Source organism: Alligator sinensis, unplaced genomic scaffold (assembly GCF_000455745.1).
Source record: "Alligator sinensis unplaced genomic scaffold, ASM45574v1 scaffold141_1, whole genome shotgun sequence".
NCBI lineage: Eukaryota > Metazoa > Chordata > Crocodylia > Alligatoridae > Alligator > Alligator sinensis.
In genome coordinates this window covers 1,309,490-1,327,898 of record NW_005842221.1, presented here as the reverse complement: position 1 = coordinate 1,327,898, position 18,409 = coordinate 1,309,490, and the positions used below count along the sequence as shown (strand labels likewise).

At 42.0% G+C, this 18,409-nt stretch overlaps 1 protein-coding gene across 5 annotated transcripts in view; it reads left to right on the top strand.

The window, feature by feature from the left end:
• Positions 1–18,409, top strand: part of PLEKHG7 (pleckstrin homology and RhoGEF domain containing G7) — a 74,445-nt gene that overhangs the window by 40,486 nt on the left and 15,550 nt on the right. For 4 of the 5 annotated variants that reach the window (XM_025208143.1, XM_025208145.1, XM_025208144.1 and 1 more), the window contains 5 exons: positions 1,825–2,002; positions 4,761–4,876; positions 5,984–6,077; positions 9,285–9,364; positions 10,371–10,530. In XM_025208143.1, coding sequence (XP_025063928.1) covers positions 1,825–2,002; positions 4,761–4,876; positions 5,984–6,077; positions 9,285–9,364; positions 10,371–10,530 — 628 coding nt within the window. The remainder of the gene's footprint in view (positions 1–1,824; positions 2,003–4,760; positions 4,877–5,983; positions 6,078–9,284; positions 9,365–10,370; positions 10,531–18,409) is intronic. The other variant, XM_014521520.2, reaches the window with a different exon arrangement.

The window sequence follows — 18,409 nt, the reverse complement described above, 5'->3', positions numbered from 1 at the left end:
TTCAAATAGTTTTTCACATAACCACTTGAGACCATGAGTTTGTGATCTAGTAAAATCCAATCAAGACTCAAAAGAGTTAGAACAAGGGAACAAATACCTCAGGCTATCTTCTGGGGGGATGGAAGAGGGTATTATGGTCCTTTTGCCACAGAAGCTGTATCTGTTGAAGCCCTGTCCAGAATCACATGATAACTTCATTTGTTACATGTACAAGATTCAGAATAAGATCCACACTTCTTAAATTCGTTCTGAGCCTGAATTCTTTTAACAAGGGGAAGTTAAGAGGGCCTGCATGAAGTGCCAAAATGATGTATGCAATAAAAGAACATGGCCATGTTTTTGCATGCTTTCACGAGTCTTCAGTGCATCTCCAAAGGCATACTTTAGGTATCCAAATAGGAAGAAAGCATTCCTTTCTCTGTGACCCACTTCAGAGAGAACAAAATCCCTTGACAGTGTAGGATGTACATAAAACAACAACTCCTTGATGTAAATGCCTTTTTTAACTTCCTGAGATACAAGAAAACAAAATATATTTCAAATCAAGTGGGAGGAAGCAAGAAGCTGGGAGGCTAACACAAAACCTCCATAATTACGTACAGCAGAAAGCCAATTATCCAGAATACTTAATGTCACCATCAGTTCTAGATAATCAGGTTTTTTAGATAATTAAACGCCACCGTATGAAGTACTGAAAACTATACTTTAATATCAGTACTTCACAGCAAATATTAAAAACAAGATATGGTACTGTGTAATGCTTTAAAATCTCAAAGCACTCATAAATAAACACAAAATTGCCTTGCCATTGAGCCAAACTCAATTGCAGGCTGATGGTTTTGTTAATACAATTAATTGGCTTTCCAGATAAATCAAGTTCTAAATACCCAGCTCTCTACTATACTTGAATTTTTTCATCCTTTGTAACTCACTCTTGCCAGTGCAGAATAGTTATCATTTATGGATTTCTGAAGTTAGGTCAGTAGGCCAATTCTGCTTTGAATTACACTGCATATATCTAGGGGAATCAATCTGGATTTGCACTGAATTTAGATCGTGGAGAATTTAGATCACAGACTGCTTTGAATGGGGTCTTGACAGTTTTATTATGGACAAATCACACTATATACATGCTAAATAATGACCATCTTAAAACTTTCCCTGCTTTTTCTTTTGTAAAATGAGCTCACTCATATGCAAACTCTAGTCCTGCAAGAAGCCCCCTTGTGGCAATCAGGAATACTGCATGTACCATAGCCTCCAGGGTTTGAAATAGCTGCAACTCCTTAATAACAACAGGAGCTGCAGACATGCATTTAAAGGCAAAGCAATCAAAAGCTGGAGATAAGGAATGTCCCAAAAACAAATTATATTAAGATAGTTCATGGTGAACTTCAGTGGTGTAGTGAACAAAATAATTACTTGCTACTGTAATTGTTGCAGTGTCAGAAATGGGGAACTTAGGCAAGGATTTTTGTGGGTGATATCCTTTACTGAACCAACTGCATGATCCCATAAAAGATATCAACCACAACATTCCTTGCCTTTTGCATAATTCCTGGACTGTTATGGCTACAACATTACCCTAACACCACCAAAATTATATATCCAGAATATATACCAGTGGGACTGATTCAGCACTTTTGAAATGAACGGGAGCCTTTCTACTGACTTTACTAGGTTCTGGGTTGGGCTCTTACGGTATGAGAAGTTCATCATCCATTTTATTTCAATCAACTGCCAGTGCAGAAAATTGGTTATTAACTCTTAGCCAGAGAAAAGACCTAAGCCTTTGATCTGAAAATACACTTCCTTTGTATTCAGCAGTGGTGTGAACAACATGAACAGTGCAAACGGCTACATCTGACAGAACTGCTAGTTGCTCCTTTACATCGACTGACCCGATATCCCCTCCTCCTCAACAACATCTGGAAAAGAAGTAATGACTCAACAGAGAAAGTCACCATCTGTTCTATTAAAGAAAAGGTGGAAAAGTCCATACGTAAGTAGCTAAAATGAAGTCAAGTTTCTCTGAGCTACTCAGCAATGATATACGTGGGACTCAACTCTATTTTTGCTGCTTACAATGGAGATGGAGCATGAAAAATGTTCTCTCCCCTTTAAGCCCTTCCTCTTCCTTGAAATTAGCTGTCACCACATTTCCCTTGTCAAAGGCTCCCCTTCCACGTGGTATTGAGATATATAAATCAGTCAGACACATGTATTTACACAGAATCTTTTGCACCAACATGCAGACAGCGGTGAGCAGCTCACAAATTGGAATGAATCAAGGAAAGTCTTAGACAAAGAGGTCTTTGAGATGGATTTGCATCTAGGAAGGATTTGGAGGGGCTAAGCCTTAAGAGAATTAATTTCCACAAACTTGGGACTTATTATGCCAATGACCTTTCCCAAATTACAGTCCTAAAATGTAAGGAGCTAGGAAGCAATCTCAGCTAAGGAAAATTTTCTGCAGCTTGTGCAGAAAATAATGGGTGGGCCCAGACAGTTTAATCCTGGATTCTGTTTTACATAAATAACGTTTTATTTCTGTCATTTCCTGGAATCTATTATCTCGGCTGTAAATGTCTAAAGGCTATAAAGTTCATTATAATAGCTATTTATTATCCAGTAGCCTGATACAACTCCCATTGATGTCAGAGGATATGAATAGATAGCAAATACATCAACTGGCAAAATGCCTGGCCTACTGATCTCTGCACAGGACTCTGAATCAGGAAGCAATTCTGGTAAGAGGCTTATCACTAGATCCAGTAAAGGACTTACCTGGGTTCGGCAAGGCTTAGCCATTAAGTGCCAAGCTGCCTAGCAAAATGCATGGCCCTGAATTATGTGCAATGCACAAAAGAAAGGGATCCATGAGAACCAGCATACAGGGGAGGGAGCTCCATAAAGTACCCAATAGGAAACACTAAGAAGAGGAGTATAATCTTAAATTTCACCCCTCTTCAGCACTTGGGCATTCCCATATTGCCCAGTGTAAAGTGCCTTTCTCCAACTGGAGTTAACAGCCCTGAACCCTCCTGGAGTTAGGTATCTACACCATCTCTTTTGCATAAAACCCGTGCCAGAGAAAAATCCTCCCCTCACTCCCTACCTCTTTTTCTCCAATAGTACTTAGAGCACCCACTTTGGATGTGGGAGACCACTGTTCAATTTCCTTCTCTGCTAGGCAGGATTTGAACCTGCATCTCTGAATGAATGCTTTAAACATTAGGTTATAGCATGTCTTACAACATGTTCCAGTTTTCATTAAATAATGATATATTCATTGGAGCAGAATGAAAGAGAGAGGATATGCATGACAAGCCAAACAGATAGGGTACTCCCCCACGGGGAGGAAAGGGGGATCCTGTATTCCACTGCCTGCTCCCATAACCACTTGATATCAAATATGTAAACACTGATTAGAGCAGGGGAAAAGGACCAAAGTCTCACAAGCATGCGCCCAAACATGTAGGCTACAGAGTTCTTCATGCTTTTGCTTGTATGCTCCCTCTCTTATCCAATGAACATTTAATTTTTCCATGCCAAGTGGAACAGCTTCCTCAGGAGGGATTGAGACTCCCATCCTCAAATATGCAGTAGGCAGGTATTTAATTTTAACCTTCCAGGTTGTCAAATTCCCTTAGGCAAAGAAGGCATTTGAATCTAGGCTACCCCACTTCCCAGGTGGGTGCTCTGATCACTGAGCTACTAGGTAATAGTCCTCTGCATTTCACATACACATTGTGATCTGGTGGTAGGTATGTTATCAAAAAAACTTAAGTGTCAGTTCCTGCAGATGAGGTAGGTTTCCTTTGACTAGTTTATGGAATCAGATGGATTCAGTCACCTAGCTACTCAGCACTATCAGGACTGAGGCAACTGGGCATGCCCAGAAATGTAGTTTCAAGTGTTCAACAAGCTTCACTGGTGAAAAAATTACATGCCAAAAATGTCAGGTACTTCTAAGGTTAGACAACAGCTAATCAAAGGTTTTGAGAATGCACATTTTGGACTTTGGCGCCTTAAAGTGGCAGGTTTGTGGAACTTAAGCACTTGAATCCTCTTGTGGATCTAGCGCCTGATCTTCCTATCTTCATGTGTAAAGTAGAGATACCATGATTTAACTTGGTGAGATGGAACAAGGAATATCTTTACCTCCAGCATTCCCTTTCATGTTATGAATGTACAACAAAATCACTCTACATGCAAATTTAGTTGTCCTTTAAATGGCTTTGCTCACTGAGGCTCTGATCCTCCAAAGACTTCATGCATGCTGTTCTCTTTACATATGGACTAAAGTCCCAGCTAGCCTGAGATCCAGTAACATGCTATAATAATTTCTTTTTTCAAGTTTCCTTTTAAAGACTCTGGCCAGTTCTAACAGTCTTTGGAGGCCCTACACATAAGCTAATTTCCTTATAATTAAACTAATAAATAACTTTCTCCAAGCAGCAGACTTAAATCTGGGCTCCAATTGTTAAGAGGCATTTGAATGTTTAAAACACAGCAAAACAAAACAAAATGAAAAATCATTTGCATATAAGGTTGGTACATACAATACCTGTATTCAGCACATGCAAACCTGTCTTGGCCCCACTGAGATCAAAATGAGTTTTGCTACTAATATCAACAGGGCCAGGATTTCACATCATTCTTCAGCTTCCACTGGAATCACTGGTCAGCAGTCAGCATAATGGGTTTGGGTCCATTATGGTGGAATATGTGAATAAATGGCATGTTATCTCTTTCAGGGGATCTTGAAGGTAAAGTAAAGTGGTTGGACAATTTTCAGAAATGCAGACAGCTGCAGGAGGTGATCATTTGGCCTCAACTTTGGGATCGTGACAAAAGGTTCTTTGTTCCAGAGGTGAGAAGTTTTTCAAGCAATATTTAAGCGATATTCTCATAGCTTTCACTTTGAAGAAAGCATGCACTTAGCATCCACATCTGCCATATCTTAGCACTGTGGTCTAAGGTTAGTTGAAGACTGTTATAGAGCACTTAGGCAGATCTACTCAATCCATTATCTACAGTATTATTATTGTATAATGACAATGATGGAATAATTATTGTAAGACTGTCATCTCTAGAGTCCCCAGTCATGATCCCCAAAGTAGTGGGTGCTGGGTAAATACTTGTGCAAAGAAGAGCTTACAGTTTTAGGTCCCATTCCTGTAAACACCATGCATATGATTAGTTTTCCTCATACGAGATCAGGGTGGGAAAGGTGAACTCAGTCAACGTATTTTCCGACTGCTGCTTCCACATCTCATCTTCTGCAACAGCCTTTCATGTTCCAGAAGTTCAGGGTTGGCTCTTTGGAAGGCAAGGCAAGTTCTTACCTCACTTGGCTCTGAGATTGGGAAGGCATCTGTTCCAAGTGTCCCTGGGAATTCATTCAGGCAGCTAAATAAATATGGTAACCAAAGAATAATTTGGATAAGTACAGTTAATATGATTTCTTTGTTTCTTTTAATATGGTTTCAAAATAGAGCTGTGCAGTATTTTTCATCTTCTTCCCTCCCACAGCTGAACCAAAGACATTCACATCAACATTAGTAGAATATGTAAAATATGAGGTGGGGTTTTTTTCCATGGGAATGTGTTCTGCTTTCTGCTGTGTAAACTCCTCACCCTTGTGGTCACCTCTTGATCTTCCCTTGATTGCAGCTGGCCTTTAAGTAGCATTACCGTAACATTGCCAAGTGCGACTCACTTAAGGATTATTTCAATTCATGTGCAGTGCTCAACCTAGAAAAGAAGATCCTAGTTTGACATTTCAAAAAACTAAACTTGTTTAATCCATAGTACTGCTGAAACAAGGTCATGATTTGTTGTTAGCTGATTTAGCTTGATCTGAACCTGAATAGCCTATAATACTAATATTCTAAGACTGTTCCCAGATTCTAACAATAGTAACTTTTCAGTTCTTAATCAAATCTGTGTGATACTCTGTTTCTTTCTTTCTTTTAAGTGTTTGAAACATACTTTGAGAGAGAACCTGAGTGAAAACATCCTGTCCTCCACAAACAGGCATCTTCTTCACGAAGGGAAGTTAGCTCTAGCAGGTAAATTTTACTTAAGAGTTAGCTTTACAGAATCATATAGTATATGGTTGGTGCAAAATAAATCTATGTCCCCATATATTAACTAGACATGGGGATGAGGAAAACAAAAATGACAGTATGTCATACAAAGGAGGAGAAACAGTTAAGCTGCCAAATGAATGAGTAATCTGCATGGTTTGACTTTTTTTTCCATTTTCAAGATGAAAATGAAAAACATAATTCAGTGCAACACTGAACAATGGGGGAAAAGTACATCCCAAAGATAGATTTAAATGCATTCATACATACCGATGTTGAGGTGGGCTGAAGTTCTCTGAGCCACATGTCTATGATTTAAGGTACCTAACGTTGTTTAAACTAAAGCCATTCTCTCAAATGGGGTTGTTCTTTGCTATGCCTTAAAGCTGAAAGAATACTACATAAAATGTTCATCCTAAGAAATATGTTTACATTGACAGACTTCCCATGGACCAAATGTTTCCTTCTACTGGTATAACTGAAAACTTATGCTAGAGGCTATAAGAAACAAATAGACATGGGCTAGCATCCTAATCTAAGCCTGCCACCAGCTTTAATCCCTGCATCAGCCTAATATACTACACATGCCTGAGGGAAATGCTCTAATCTTCAGGCTCAAGTATAAGATATACATATGTGTGGGAAACTGGATTTCTGGTGAGTGGTCCACGTACAGGGAATTTACAGTGGGAAATCTTTGGAATGACTACAAGTCTTCCCACTTTCAAAACTAAAACTCCCACCAAAGAATCAGCTATTTGTAGGTTTTTATAAGGAATACCTGGTCAAATTGACAGTACCTTATCCACAAATAAAGAGATTTTGAAAAATTAGCTGCAGCCACTGTAGGAAGTGGAAGCTAATGATGAACGTGGTAAGGATAACTGACATATACAATGATCCCTGCATAGAGGATGCAAGAAACAATTTAGCCCTGCATAATCTAGGCAATACTATGATAAATGTTATGACCAGGAAATCTTGTTTGTTTGCCATGGAAAAAACACAGAATCCATGTTTTTCCATGACCGACCAAAAACAAAGTGGCATTTCTGCTCTCTTATTTTTGCCACAACTTTGCATCCTGGCCAATCAGTGGCAGGGGGGCAAAAAACGTGGCAAAAATAAAAGCAGAAATGGTGCCACTTGCCATGGGACATCACTGCGCTTTCAGTAGGTCACAGAAAGACGTGGATTTTTGTGGTTTTTAAATGGAAATGTTCTGCTTTTTCCCCACAGAAAACTAGGATCCCTGGTTATGACTAGCTAAGCAACAAGGTGCTACAGCAGAAACTATACCAGGTTTTGGCCTTAAAACGGCCCAAGGAAGCAAGATCTCAAGCCACCTCATCTGTTTCTAGTGTCTTGCATGGCTGGCAAGATAAAATAGGGTGTCTCTGTTTCCACATCCTTCTAGCAAGTGGCCAGTCTGTAACGTATAATTATAACTTCTAGTTACTGTCATTAATTTAAGAAGCCACAGTAAATTAATTAGTTTTAAACCAAAACATTTCAGAATGAGCACGGATTCTGAAAGATTACTACTACCCTGACTGCAAGTGAAGGATGGGGCCATCGCATTCTGATCTTTAAGACAGAGAGTTGAAATTTGTTTTAGGAGACCGTGTTCCCAAACAAACATTATGCAAGTGAAATCACTTAATGGCTTCAAACCTTTTGAAGTTAGATTTTGTTAAATGCTTTCTATGTTGAGTGCTCCTATCCAAGGCACCAAAAGTAACAGGAGGGGTGAAGAGACTGGGGAGGGAAGGCTGAAGAATGTAGCAGGCAAATAATGATAGCACAGTAATTACTATGTTGCTGCCAACAGAGGAGAGAGAGAGACAATGCGACTAGACAGAAAAGGATGTGCACAGGACAGAGAGGAAGTGATTCTGGAAAAGATAGTAATGAGACATGGGCATGCAAGAAAATATAAAGATAGGATTTGAAACCAATGGAGGGATTCTCTTAAAGGTGGATTGAAGCACTAGATCCAATCTGGGAGTCCAGTGCAACTAAGAGACCCCAAAAACTCTAAATAATTCACAGACATGTAGACTTCTTGGGGTTCCAACCCTCTTTTAAAACATTACTTATTCTTTAAGCTATGGCATATCTACACACACTCCAGTTGGAACTGGGGCTTTATACCTGAAGACATCTAAATGTGGGCATATAAAATAACATTTCTACATCTAAATACACACATATAAAATAACAAAATAATCTATGAAAAACATTTATTAAACTATTTATCCTTATCTGCACGCTACTGATAGAAGTTGATTCCACTCTGTTTTATTTAGATTCTGCAGGGCCTTTATAATCTCATCAATGTGAAAGTATGAGCTGAAGGTGTTAGTTTTTGGACAACTATTTTAAGGGACCAGCACAATAGTAGAGTATCCCTTCTTTAAATATCTGCAGTTTCCAAAGGGCTAAAATTCCCTGGTGCCCATGTGTGAATTTTTTGGTCTAGCTGTTCTTTGCAGCTCTGTTCAAAGATACTCCAAATGTGATCCAAGCTATTTCGTAATAAGAAACTGTCAGTCTTCCAAGCAGTTGGCACATACCACAGATATTAATGACTAAGGGTGCCTATACATGTGCAGCGAGGCTGCTCTGACGCACCTTAATTATGGTGCCTCAGAGCTGTAATTACCATGCTCCAGCAGAATTCGGTGTCACATGTATCAGTGTCCCTGCACCAAAAAATGGCAGCAGGAGCGCTTGAACTAAGGCTCATTTGATTACTTTAGTTCAAGCACCCCTGCTGCCATTTCTCAGCGTGGACATGCTGATACACATTATGCTCTGGGAGCTTTAATTAGAGCAGGTCTTGGAGGTGCTCTAATTAAAGCACCCCCACTTCAGGAGTACATGTATAAATGCCCTAAGATCACAAGGATGTAGGTCTTTCAAGTACAGAGTTTATGTGAACAAAAAAAAAGGAGAAGAGTAATAGCAGGCCAGAATGGGAATCCTTTTTCTTTTTCAAAAGCACCTATAAAAACCAAATGTTTCATACACAGTATCATCAAAAATACACAAGCTTTAATAAAAGGTATCTCAGAAGAAACTTAAGTCATTCCAATCTAAAAGTGAGATGCATGCTCTTACACAAACCTGCTTTAGATTCAAAAGCACAAATCCTCATGCTATTGTTTGGATTTTTTATCTCTTCAGAAAGTACAAGATTCCTTGATGTCTACCTCTTCCTTTTTGATGACTTCCTGTTAATTACCAAAATGAAACGCAACAAAAAGGTAACAATGGGCAGAAATGTCCACATATACTGTATGTGTAGGGCTCTATTATTATTTTGTGTAGCCTGGAGAACATTTGTTAAAATATATTGGAAGGATTATTTTTTAAAAAGTGTCAACACCAAGAGATTTCTAATAGCAATAGAGTAAAGCACGCTCCATTCCTGCATGGTAGTTTTATCATCAATATATGCTAATAAATTCTGCACATTGTAATGGCACTGTGACATCCTGGGCACATGTTTGAACACAGATACTACTACCATTCCCTATGGGGGCTGGGGAGTTATGGGCACTAAGATGCACAGTTGACAACCTAGAGGTCACAAGTTTAAGGCCACAGCAAAAGATCTCATAGCATGGATATGTCAGATTCCAATGAATTCACAAATTCTGCTAAATATCTGGTCACGAGGACATGAAAAGGATAGAAGGACCATTCCCCAGGTCCTGTACTAACAGCATAGGATCCCCAAAGCCCAGAATGAAATCTACTGTTGATATAAGACTAAGGTATTAGCAATTTTTAACCACCAAAAGACCATTAAGGCATCTCACACTTCGGTACTTTGGAGTAAAAAAAATCAATTAAGTTCAAGACAATGCCCAGGCAGCGATGCTAGGCAATGATTCCATAGATGGATGCAGGAGATGGCAACTGAATTCAAAGTAATTTTTTAACAAATTGCAAATATTTTCTTCCTTGGAAATTTTCTGAGGTACACAGATTAGCATGGGGGCTGGGGGGAATGCAAAGGGCCTGAGCCAAAGCTGAGGAGCCCTTGAAAAGGTTTGCCATGAGAGGGAGAAATTCTTTAGAAATTGCTTCTTGTATGAGGCAGCATTATGCCTCTGTCTCTGTGTGTGTGTGTGTGTGTGTGTGTGTGTGTGTGTGTGTGTGTGTGTGTGTGTGTGTGTGTGTGTGTGGGGAAAACCAGTTGGGTCAAATATTCATGCACAACCATCCAGGAATATATCATCCAATTATTTCCTTTTCTTTTTCCAGAAATATGGGGGTTCAGATACAGGTCTGATACCTGTCTGCCCTTCCCTTACACTGGAATTGCAATTATTCATAAAAGAAGGTGGGTTTTGCATTGTCCTAGATCAGCCCATTCCACTAGACAGATTGGTTCTAAAGAATATTGACCCTTTCCATGTAACAGGTACGTTGATGTGCGTTTTGTATATTCATGTGCTATATACACAAAAAACAAAAAGTCTCATATGTGGGTTAAACATTGGGCTAAAGGTTTTCCTTTACATATGGATCACAGGGCTCAAGCATGTCTCCTCACATATAGAAGGAGACTTAAAGACTAGCAAGTTATATTTCTTTGTGTATCACACGCTGTTTTGGCCAGGAGGACTAGCAATTGGGGGAACCCTTTTTTAAATAGATTTTCCATTACTTTTAAGCCTTGTACAGATGTCCCAAATCTCCTGCTCTAGAATACCAGCCTGCACAAGCCTATGGGCTGTTCTCTTTATGCTCTTCAAGTTTGCACAGCTGCAGTTTGGGAGTCCGAATTCCATAAGCTCTATATTGCTCACTTACCTCCCTGCTGCCCTTTGATAGAAATGTTCTTAAGGCTAGGGACAGACATTACACATAAACTGGTTTAAGTGATCAGAAACTGATTTAAACCTGTAACAGAACAGCTGTTCAGTGCACATAAACCAGTTTGAAAATGGCTGAAACCTATTTGAGATAAACCTGGTTGAATGTAGTATCAGACTTAACTGATTTGAATCAAACCAGTTTATGCAATGTCTGTCCCAGACCTTTTTCTGGTTTAACTTAAACCAGAGTCCCTCAGCATCGCAGAGGCTTTGCAGCCCTGGGTGAGGCTCTCTGCTCCACAGCAGGGCTGGCCCTGCCCCTCTGCTCCCTGGCTGGAGCTCCAGCAGAGACTGGAGGCACAGCAGCATCTGCCTGGCTTCCTCCTGCCCCGCCCCCGCACTCCCTGCCCATGCAGGGATTCCTCCCCTCCTCTCTCTCACAGCACAGACATAGCCAGCATGTGGTATGCTAACTAATGCTGAGAGGGGTCTGCATAAGGCAGACAGGACAAAGGCAGACAGGATGCTGTCTGTTTAAAGCTTTTTGGAGCTAATCAACAGGTAGCTGGTAATGTCCCTCTGTTCCTTCCTTGGAACAAGCTGTTTAAGAAGAGCTTGAACTAATGAGAAAGGTTTTTGTTTTGTTCTGATGGGGTACTAAATGCTGTATTACTCCATGTAACTAACTCCCTGCTGTGTAACTAAATGCTGGCTGCCTCGCTGGTCAGGAGCAGCAGGGGGGAGGGTGGGGAGAAGACCCCTCCCTGATCAGTGCATCCTGCTGGGGCCTGGGCACGCCCCCCCCCCCCCCCCCCCCCGCTCAGCACTGTGGAAGGGCAAGCTTGTAATTTCACCATAGAAATTGTGATAACCTTGAAATAGATTCATCCTGATTTGCCAGCATTCAGCACTACTCAAGACAGGAAGTAAAGAAAAAGTTTAAGGGGAGAAAAAAAGCATTTGAGGGGGAAAAATAAGGGCTTCCAAAATGTGCTGCAGACACCACCTCACTGTGCATCTCTGTAATGCATCTCTTTACCAACCCACTCGAAACCAAACACAATGTGACTTGACCTGTAGCCAGGGGTTAAAGGCAAGGGTAGCCCTGCCTCTTTAATCCCAGGTGTGCCAGTTCAGGCATACCAGCATCTTGTTGCTTGAGAAACATCTCAGGCATAAGTAGTTTGGGATGCTTTAGCAATACAGTTCATGGAGAAGCAGAAGACAAGTAAAAGCTGCAGCAGATCCAAGAACAAGTCATTAAAATCTCATCTCTCATGCTTTTACTCCATTCTATACATCAGTACAGAAAGACTTAGCGCCCCTTCTCCTGCTCCCATCTCTATGCCAGCAGTCACGCTGCATGGGACCACCTCTACATCCCAGGACACCAAGTCCCTGCTTTCTTCACTTTTGGACCATTCCTACAGGCTTGCTTCTTTGATGATGCCCACAAACCCTAAGCATCCAAGAACCTCCTCTCAACCTCATTAGTATACTGGCATAAAATATTAGATCAGAAAAGCTTATATAAGAATGTCAGTTAACTTCCTTCTCTGGGACAACACATGTGTGAACCCAGCATCGAATGGGACCATCCAGACGACAAAGCCCAGCCCCTTGGCAGCCCCCTCAGGCAACCGCTTGATAAGTCCAAAACGGCCACAGGAACATTGTCCATAAGTCACAAAGCACCCCTTAAGGCTCTGTGAGAAATTTATGGACTTTGGCACAACATACCACAAAGGCCTTAACAACCCCACAGGAATAACATACTTACCTGAATCCAAGACTACTTTGATTTTAAGATGATCCCCCAATAATTAGATTCTATACATGGAAAGTTATAACAAGCCACAAGTGCATATAGCACTTGCCTGCCTTCCTTCCTGTGCTCACTGTCTTCACTCCTTCCCCCCCCTCCCCATGTCTCAACTCCCTGGCACCTGCCCCCTTCCCACCTGCTCCCCCACCCACTGGTTACCCTTAGTGGCTCCGACTCCACTCTGACCCAGGGCACAGAGCTCATGGTCACTCCTGCCCTGGCTCTACCATGCAACAGTAGCTCAGAGGCTGCAGGGTATGGGAGGTAGGTGGCTGCTGCAGTTCTGACTTTGAACCTGGGTTTGAGTCAGAGCTACTTTCCCACCCCCTTGTACTCTAATCCAAGACAAGACACTTCCGTTAAATGGGAGAAAAAAAATCTTATATTAGATTTGAATAAATATTGTAATTGTCTGTGTTTTTGTGTGCATCTCAATTTCTGAACAAATCAGTGATGCCTAATAAGTAACAGTGCAGAAGGTGGAAATCACATGACAGATAGCGTGGCTTCTGATCAGAGCACCTTAACTATAAAGAGCCTTTTCATACTAAATTCATTACGAATTCAGATTATTGCAAGGTACCTGCTCAGACAAAAGGTGCCAATAGTTTGTAAAAATAGGTCTCACCCATAAACATATGCAGAAAGTCTCTGGTTTAAAAGGTACCTAGGGTTTGACTGACTCATCCAGCCTCCAATACTGGTATTATAGTATAATCAGAAGGCAAAGTTAATACGCACCTTTATAGAGTAACTAAATAAGACATAGAGCACAAGCTTTCGTGAACCTTCTGACTGACTCCAGACTAAAATGGCTAGCTACCTCTCTCTCTGATCACAGTAGAGTGGCATCCTGCTGGCTGATCTTAAATTAAGAGATTTATTGGCAGGGTTCTGTAGTTAATATTTTCATCACAACTCAGTTACTAAATACAAATACCACTACATGGTTCCCCTCTTCTTCTTCCTCCCCCTCCCCAAACAATCCTGCTGATTAATGATTATATGTAGCTGGAAAAAAGCCCCCTACTCTTAATGGTCAGCAGGCCTTTTCCAACTTCAGGCAATGCTTGAAATGGTTCAAACTTAAAATATCCTCTCACTGGGTGTGCTTACATGTTCATTAATGGACAGTAGTTAATGCTCATTTAATTTAGTACTTGTGTAATCAAGTACTAAATAAGTGCACAGTAACTGGAGTTACTGTGCAGTAGCGCCAACGAATGCCTTTTAAATGATGCTACTGCACAGTAGGCTAATATTGCACAGTAGCATATTAGCACTGTTCATGCTGGGATGCACTGCTGCACAGTATTTTAGGCCACTGTGCTGTTAACATTATGTGCAGATGTACTCACTGAGGCTTTATTTTCACAGCCTCAGGAAAAAAACAAAAACTACCTCCTTCATAAGCAGACTGAAGAGCATTTATCTTCGCACACTGCTTAATACGGCAGCCTTTACTATTATATATTTGTACAGTAGTAACATCTTAGATCTACAGTCCTATCACAAGGCCAACTGCATTTGGCACTACAAAAACCCAGAAAAAATGGCCCCCCAGTGTTCAAATTCCAGTCAATTTTTGTGGCCTTGACTTTTAAAAAAGTATCAGTCCAGGATTTATAAAAAGAAGAGAAAATGGATGTTTTAGCCCAAGAGTTAAACGTTCATGTGAAAACAGGGATTGGTAATAATGAACATTGATTTGAAGTTTTATAGATGGACATCACTGCTGATAACTCTTGAACGTTTAATATTTTTGGCAACGTTCTCAGAGCTGTATTTGTCCTGGGCTGTTGTGACTTGCAAAGGTCACTCAAATTAATCTGTTAAAAGCCTGATTTTTAAATCTAATAAGTATATCATGTCCTTCATATTACTGATGGCAAATCCGGTTTGAAAACAGCATCCAGAGAGAGAATGGGGTAATATGCCATTGGAGCAGTAAGGAAGTAGTACCCTTATCTTGGCAGAATTCTCTCTGTAGACAAGAGCTCTTTAATTATTCAATATCATTCTAGCCTGAAGCCTGCCACATATCAGTCCAATGATGAGAGGTAGAATATTACCCTCATAATGCTTAAAAGCCTTCCCTAAAGGCAAAGCTATACTGAAATGCCAGGACTAGGTACTAGAGATATAACTTAATAGTTAAATGTAGTTGTGGAAATCCATCTTTGAAGATATGTAAGCAGCAACATACCTTTTCATTTGGCAGTTGCTTTCCTTTTAACAATCCACTCTGGATGTTATCTTTGCAATTCCTTATTATCTCTCTCTCAAGAAAAACTTACATGCGACTTTGAGGGATCCTGCCCTATAGACATAGATATGCTGCTATATTAAAATTAATAATTGTTGCTGCCATTCATTCCTTTTCATGAATGTTACTGAGGGCATTGCTGAGTAGCTCAGAACATTTCACGTTTAAAAATAGTCTAGCTGCTTCGATTAATGGCCACAGAACTAGGAGTCAGGAGTTCTGAGCAATGGGGCTATAACCCAGGGGCAGACCAGGGATGGTGAGACAGCATGGTGGCAACCTCGGCTATGTGCTCCACAACCAGTGAGCTTTCATAGTTCATCTGCAAGTCAGTGCAGCTCCTGCTGGGAGCTTCACATGTGCTGCAAGCAATATAAGCTCACCACTGGTGGGCACAAGCTCAGCCCATAATCCCTGCTTCTCTTTGCTCTTCCCCTCCTTCTGCCCTCCCATCCCCAAAGAGGGCAGGAGGAGGGGAAGCAGCAGGCTCCAGAGCTGCATAGAAGTAGGAACTTGGGACAGACTCAAGCTGGTGAGCTCAAAGCTCACAGGACATGTGAGGTGGGGATCCAGCGTGGGCTCCTGAGAGCTCACTAGCATCTAGGGCCATGTGTAGATGAACCAGGAGCCCTAAATTGAAGCGGCGGGTTTTAAAAAACACCACTTCCATTTAGGGCTGATTAAACCCCTGTGTCCAGCACACCCCCAGCTGACTTACCTGCCTCTCCGACGGGGAGGGGAAGGCAAGCTGCTGGCTAGTGGAGTGGTCCCTGGGCTACGGGGATGGGGGGGGGCTGGTGTTTCCCTCCACAGCAGCACCCCCCCACCCCAGGCAGCATCTGCCCACAGGCACCTGGCTCAGGAGGTCCAGTGGGGCACTGCAGCCATGGAGGGAAGCACTGGGCCCCTGTGCAGCTCAGGTAGGCAGGCTCTGAGGGGGTGAGGAGGGGGGGAAATCAGGCTCACCACTTTTCTTGGGCAGAGCCTGCCTTCCCAGGCTGCTGCCAGGCTGCCTACAGGACTTCCTGTAGAGCCACATGGAGCCTGGTGCTTTGCTCTGCAGCTGTAGGGGCAGCAAAATAAAACTCCTCAAAAGGAGTCATTTAAGGTGCGTTATACCACCGAATTTCCTACAATGGTTGGAATTAATGTGCAATATGCCGCCATGGCGTGCAAACACCGACACCATTAAAATGGTGCAAAAGCATTTAGCCCACTAAAGTGTCATGCACGCATGCCTCTCATTTCATCTACACGTGGCCCAGGCTCAAAGCAAGGGGATGCAGCCACAGCCCCTTCAGCTGCATGGTACATGACTAATGAACTCTCTGTGGCTGCATCCCCGCTGCTGCAATCCTGGATCTACCCGTGCCAGTGCTGCTATGCATTTGTTGTGTTGATTGATTTGGGCCAGTAATCTAGTATTCCATGCCTTTCTTTTCCTAACTATAAAAATAATATTATATATCATTTTACCTGCTGGTGGCTCCGAGGAGTCTTCTGCATTTGAGGGGTGGAGTGTTTGGAGACATTCAGATGAGTGTCATTATATAAAAGACCAAAATATTCTATAAAAACTCACTGCTCCCTAGCAAACTATGCAGGCTAAATAAATAGATAAGGCAATTCATCACACATAGTACACTTAAAAAGACAGAAGCTTGTCTTAGCAGCTAGCATTCTGCATTGCTCTCTGGGATGTCTAGTAGAAGTCATCAGAGCAAGGGAACCATTTGTAAGGAGACGATTTCTCCCCTCATTCTCCAAACTGAATTTTGCTCTATTCTCCCAATAGTATGGAATATAAAATAAATGGGCCAGATTTTTATCTTGTATCACTGTGAGCTTGGAGTAAAACAATTAAATGAATCCAGCCCACACAACAAGGCTGAGTGCCATGAGGCGGCCCCTCTTGGGACTCAGGGAGGAAAAAGACTAAGGGAGGAAAAAGAGGCCAATTTACAAAACTGCAGCCAGTGAGGAAAAATCCCCACATGACCTTCTCAGACTAAATCAGAAGGCTGCCTGAACCCAGCAAAGCTAGGGCTCACCAATATCTATAAATAACAAGTCCACCAGGATGTGTGATATGGCTAGCCTCACATTCAGCTGCTTTTGACACCCCAGCCCAGATGGCCAAGCTTAATGGAGATGGGTGGGGGGAATGCCATTTTTGGCAAGAGACTAGAGCAAGGCTGAGATGAATGCTTCTGAAGCCACAACACAGACACATTACCCACGTGGCCACCATCCCCAACTCTATGACTAAGTACTTGGTACAAAATCCTGGCTCTGTGGAAGTCTTGGTGAATTCTACCAACAAAGCCAGAACATTACCCTTAATCTCCAGATTCTTATCTGAGAGCCCCTTTTTGGGATCCCTGCCCCCACAAACATGCAGGGTAAATGAAACCCCCAGTGTCCACCACTGAAAAATAAAAGCCAAAAAGCACAGCTATGACGTGTCATTCAAATTAAAGATGCTTCAGCACATGCTTTGCTGAACAGTGGTGAGTCAAGAACACATGTAAACATTAGCACATGCTTAAATGTTCTATTGAACCAATGCCTCTTGTAGTCCTGTTTCACTATGAATTCACGCAACAGCAGAGGCTCCTCTGCATGAAGTAACGTCTGTATAGAAGTCACTACACAATACTAATAAACTAATAAGAATTTGCAACATCTTTAGGAGCAGCTAGAAAAACTGATGCTTCCTCTCTCTCTCAAAACAGTCGATTACCTATGTTGGGGGACAGGCCACAGCATACAGGGCTGTGGTGTAGACTTTCATAGACATTAGGGCTGCAAGGGACCTTGGAAGATCATCGAGTCCAGCCCCCTGCCCAAAGGGCAGGAAGTCAGCTGGTGTCATAGGATCCCAGCAAGATAAGCATCCAGTTTCATCTTGAAGGTGTTCAATGAAGGCGCTTGAACCACCTCCGGTGGCAGGCTGTTCCAGACCTTGGGGGCTCGGACAGTAAAGAAATTCTTCCTTATGTCCAGCCTGAAACGATCTTGAAGTAGTTTGTGACCATTCAACCTTGTCATCCCTTGGGGCGCTCTGGTGAACAAACGTTCCCCCAGATACTGGTGGTCACCCCTGATAAACTTGTAGGTGGCCATCAGATCACCCCTGAGCCTGCGCTTTTCCAGGCTAAAGAGCCCCAGGGCTCTCAGTCTGTCATCGTAGGGTCTGCTTCCCTGACCTCTGATCATGCGCGTGGCTCTTCTCTGGACTCTCTCAAGCTTCTCCACATCCTTTTTGAACTGTGGAGCCCAAAACTGGACACAGTACTCCAGCTGCGGCCTCACTAAGGCCGAGTACAGGGGGAGAATGACGTCCCGGGATCTGCTTGAGAAGCATCTATGGATGCAAGCCAGCGTTTTG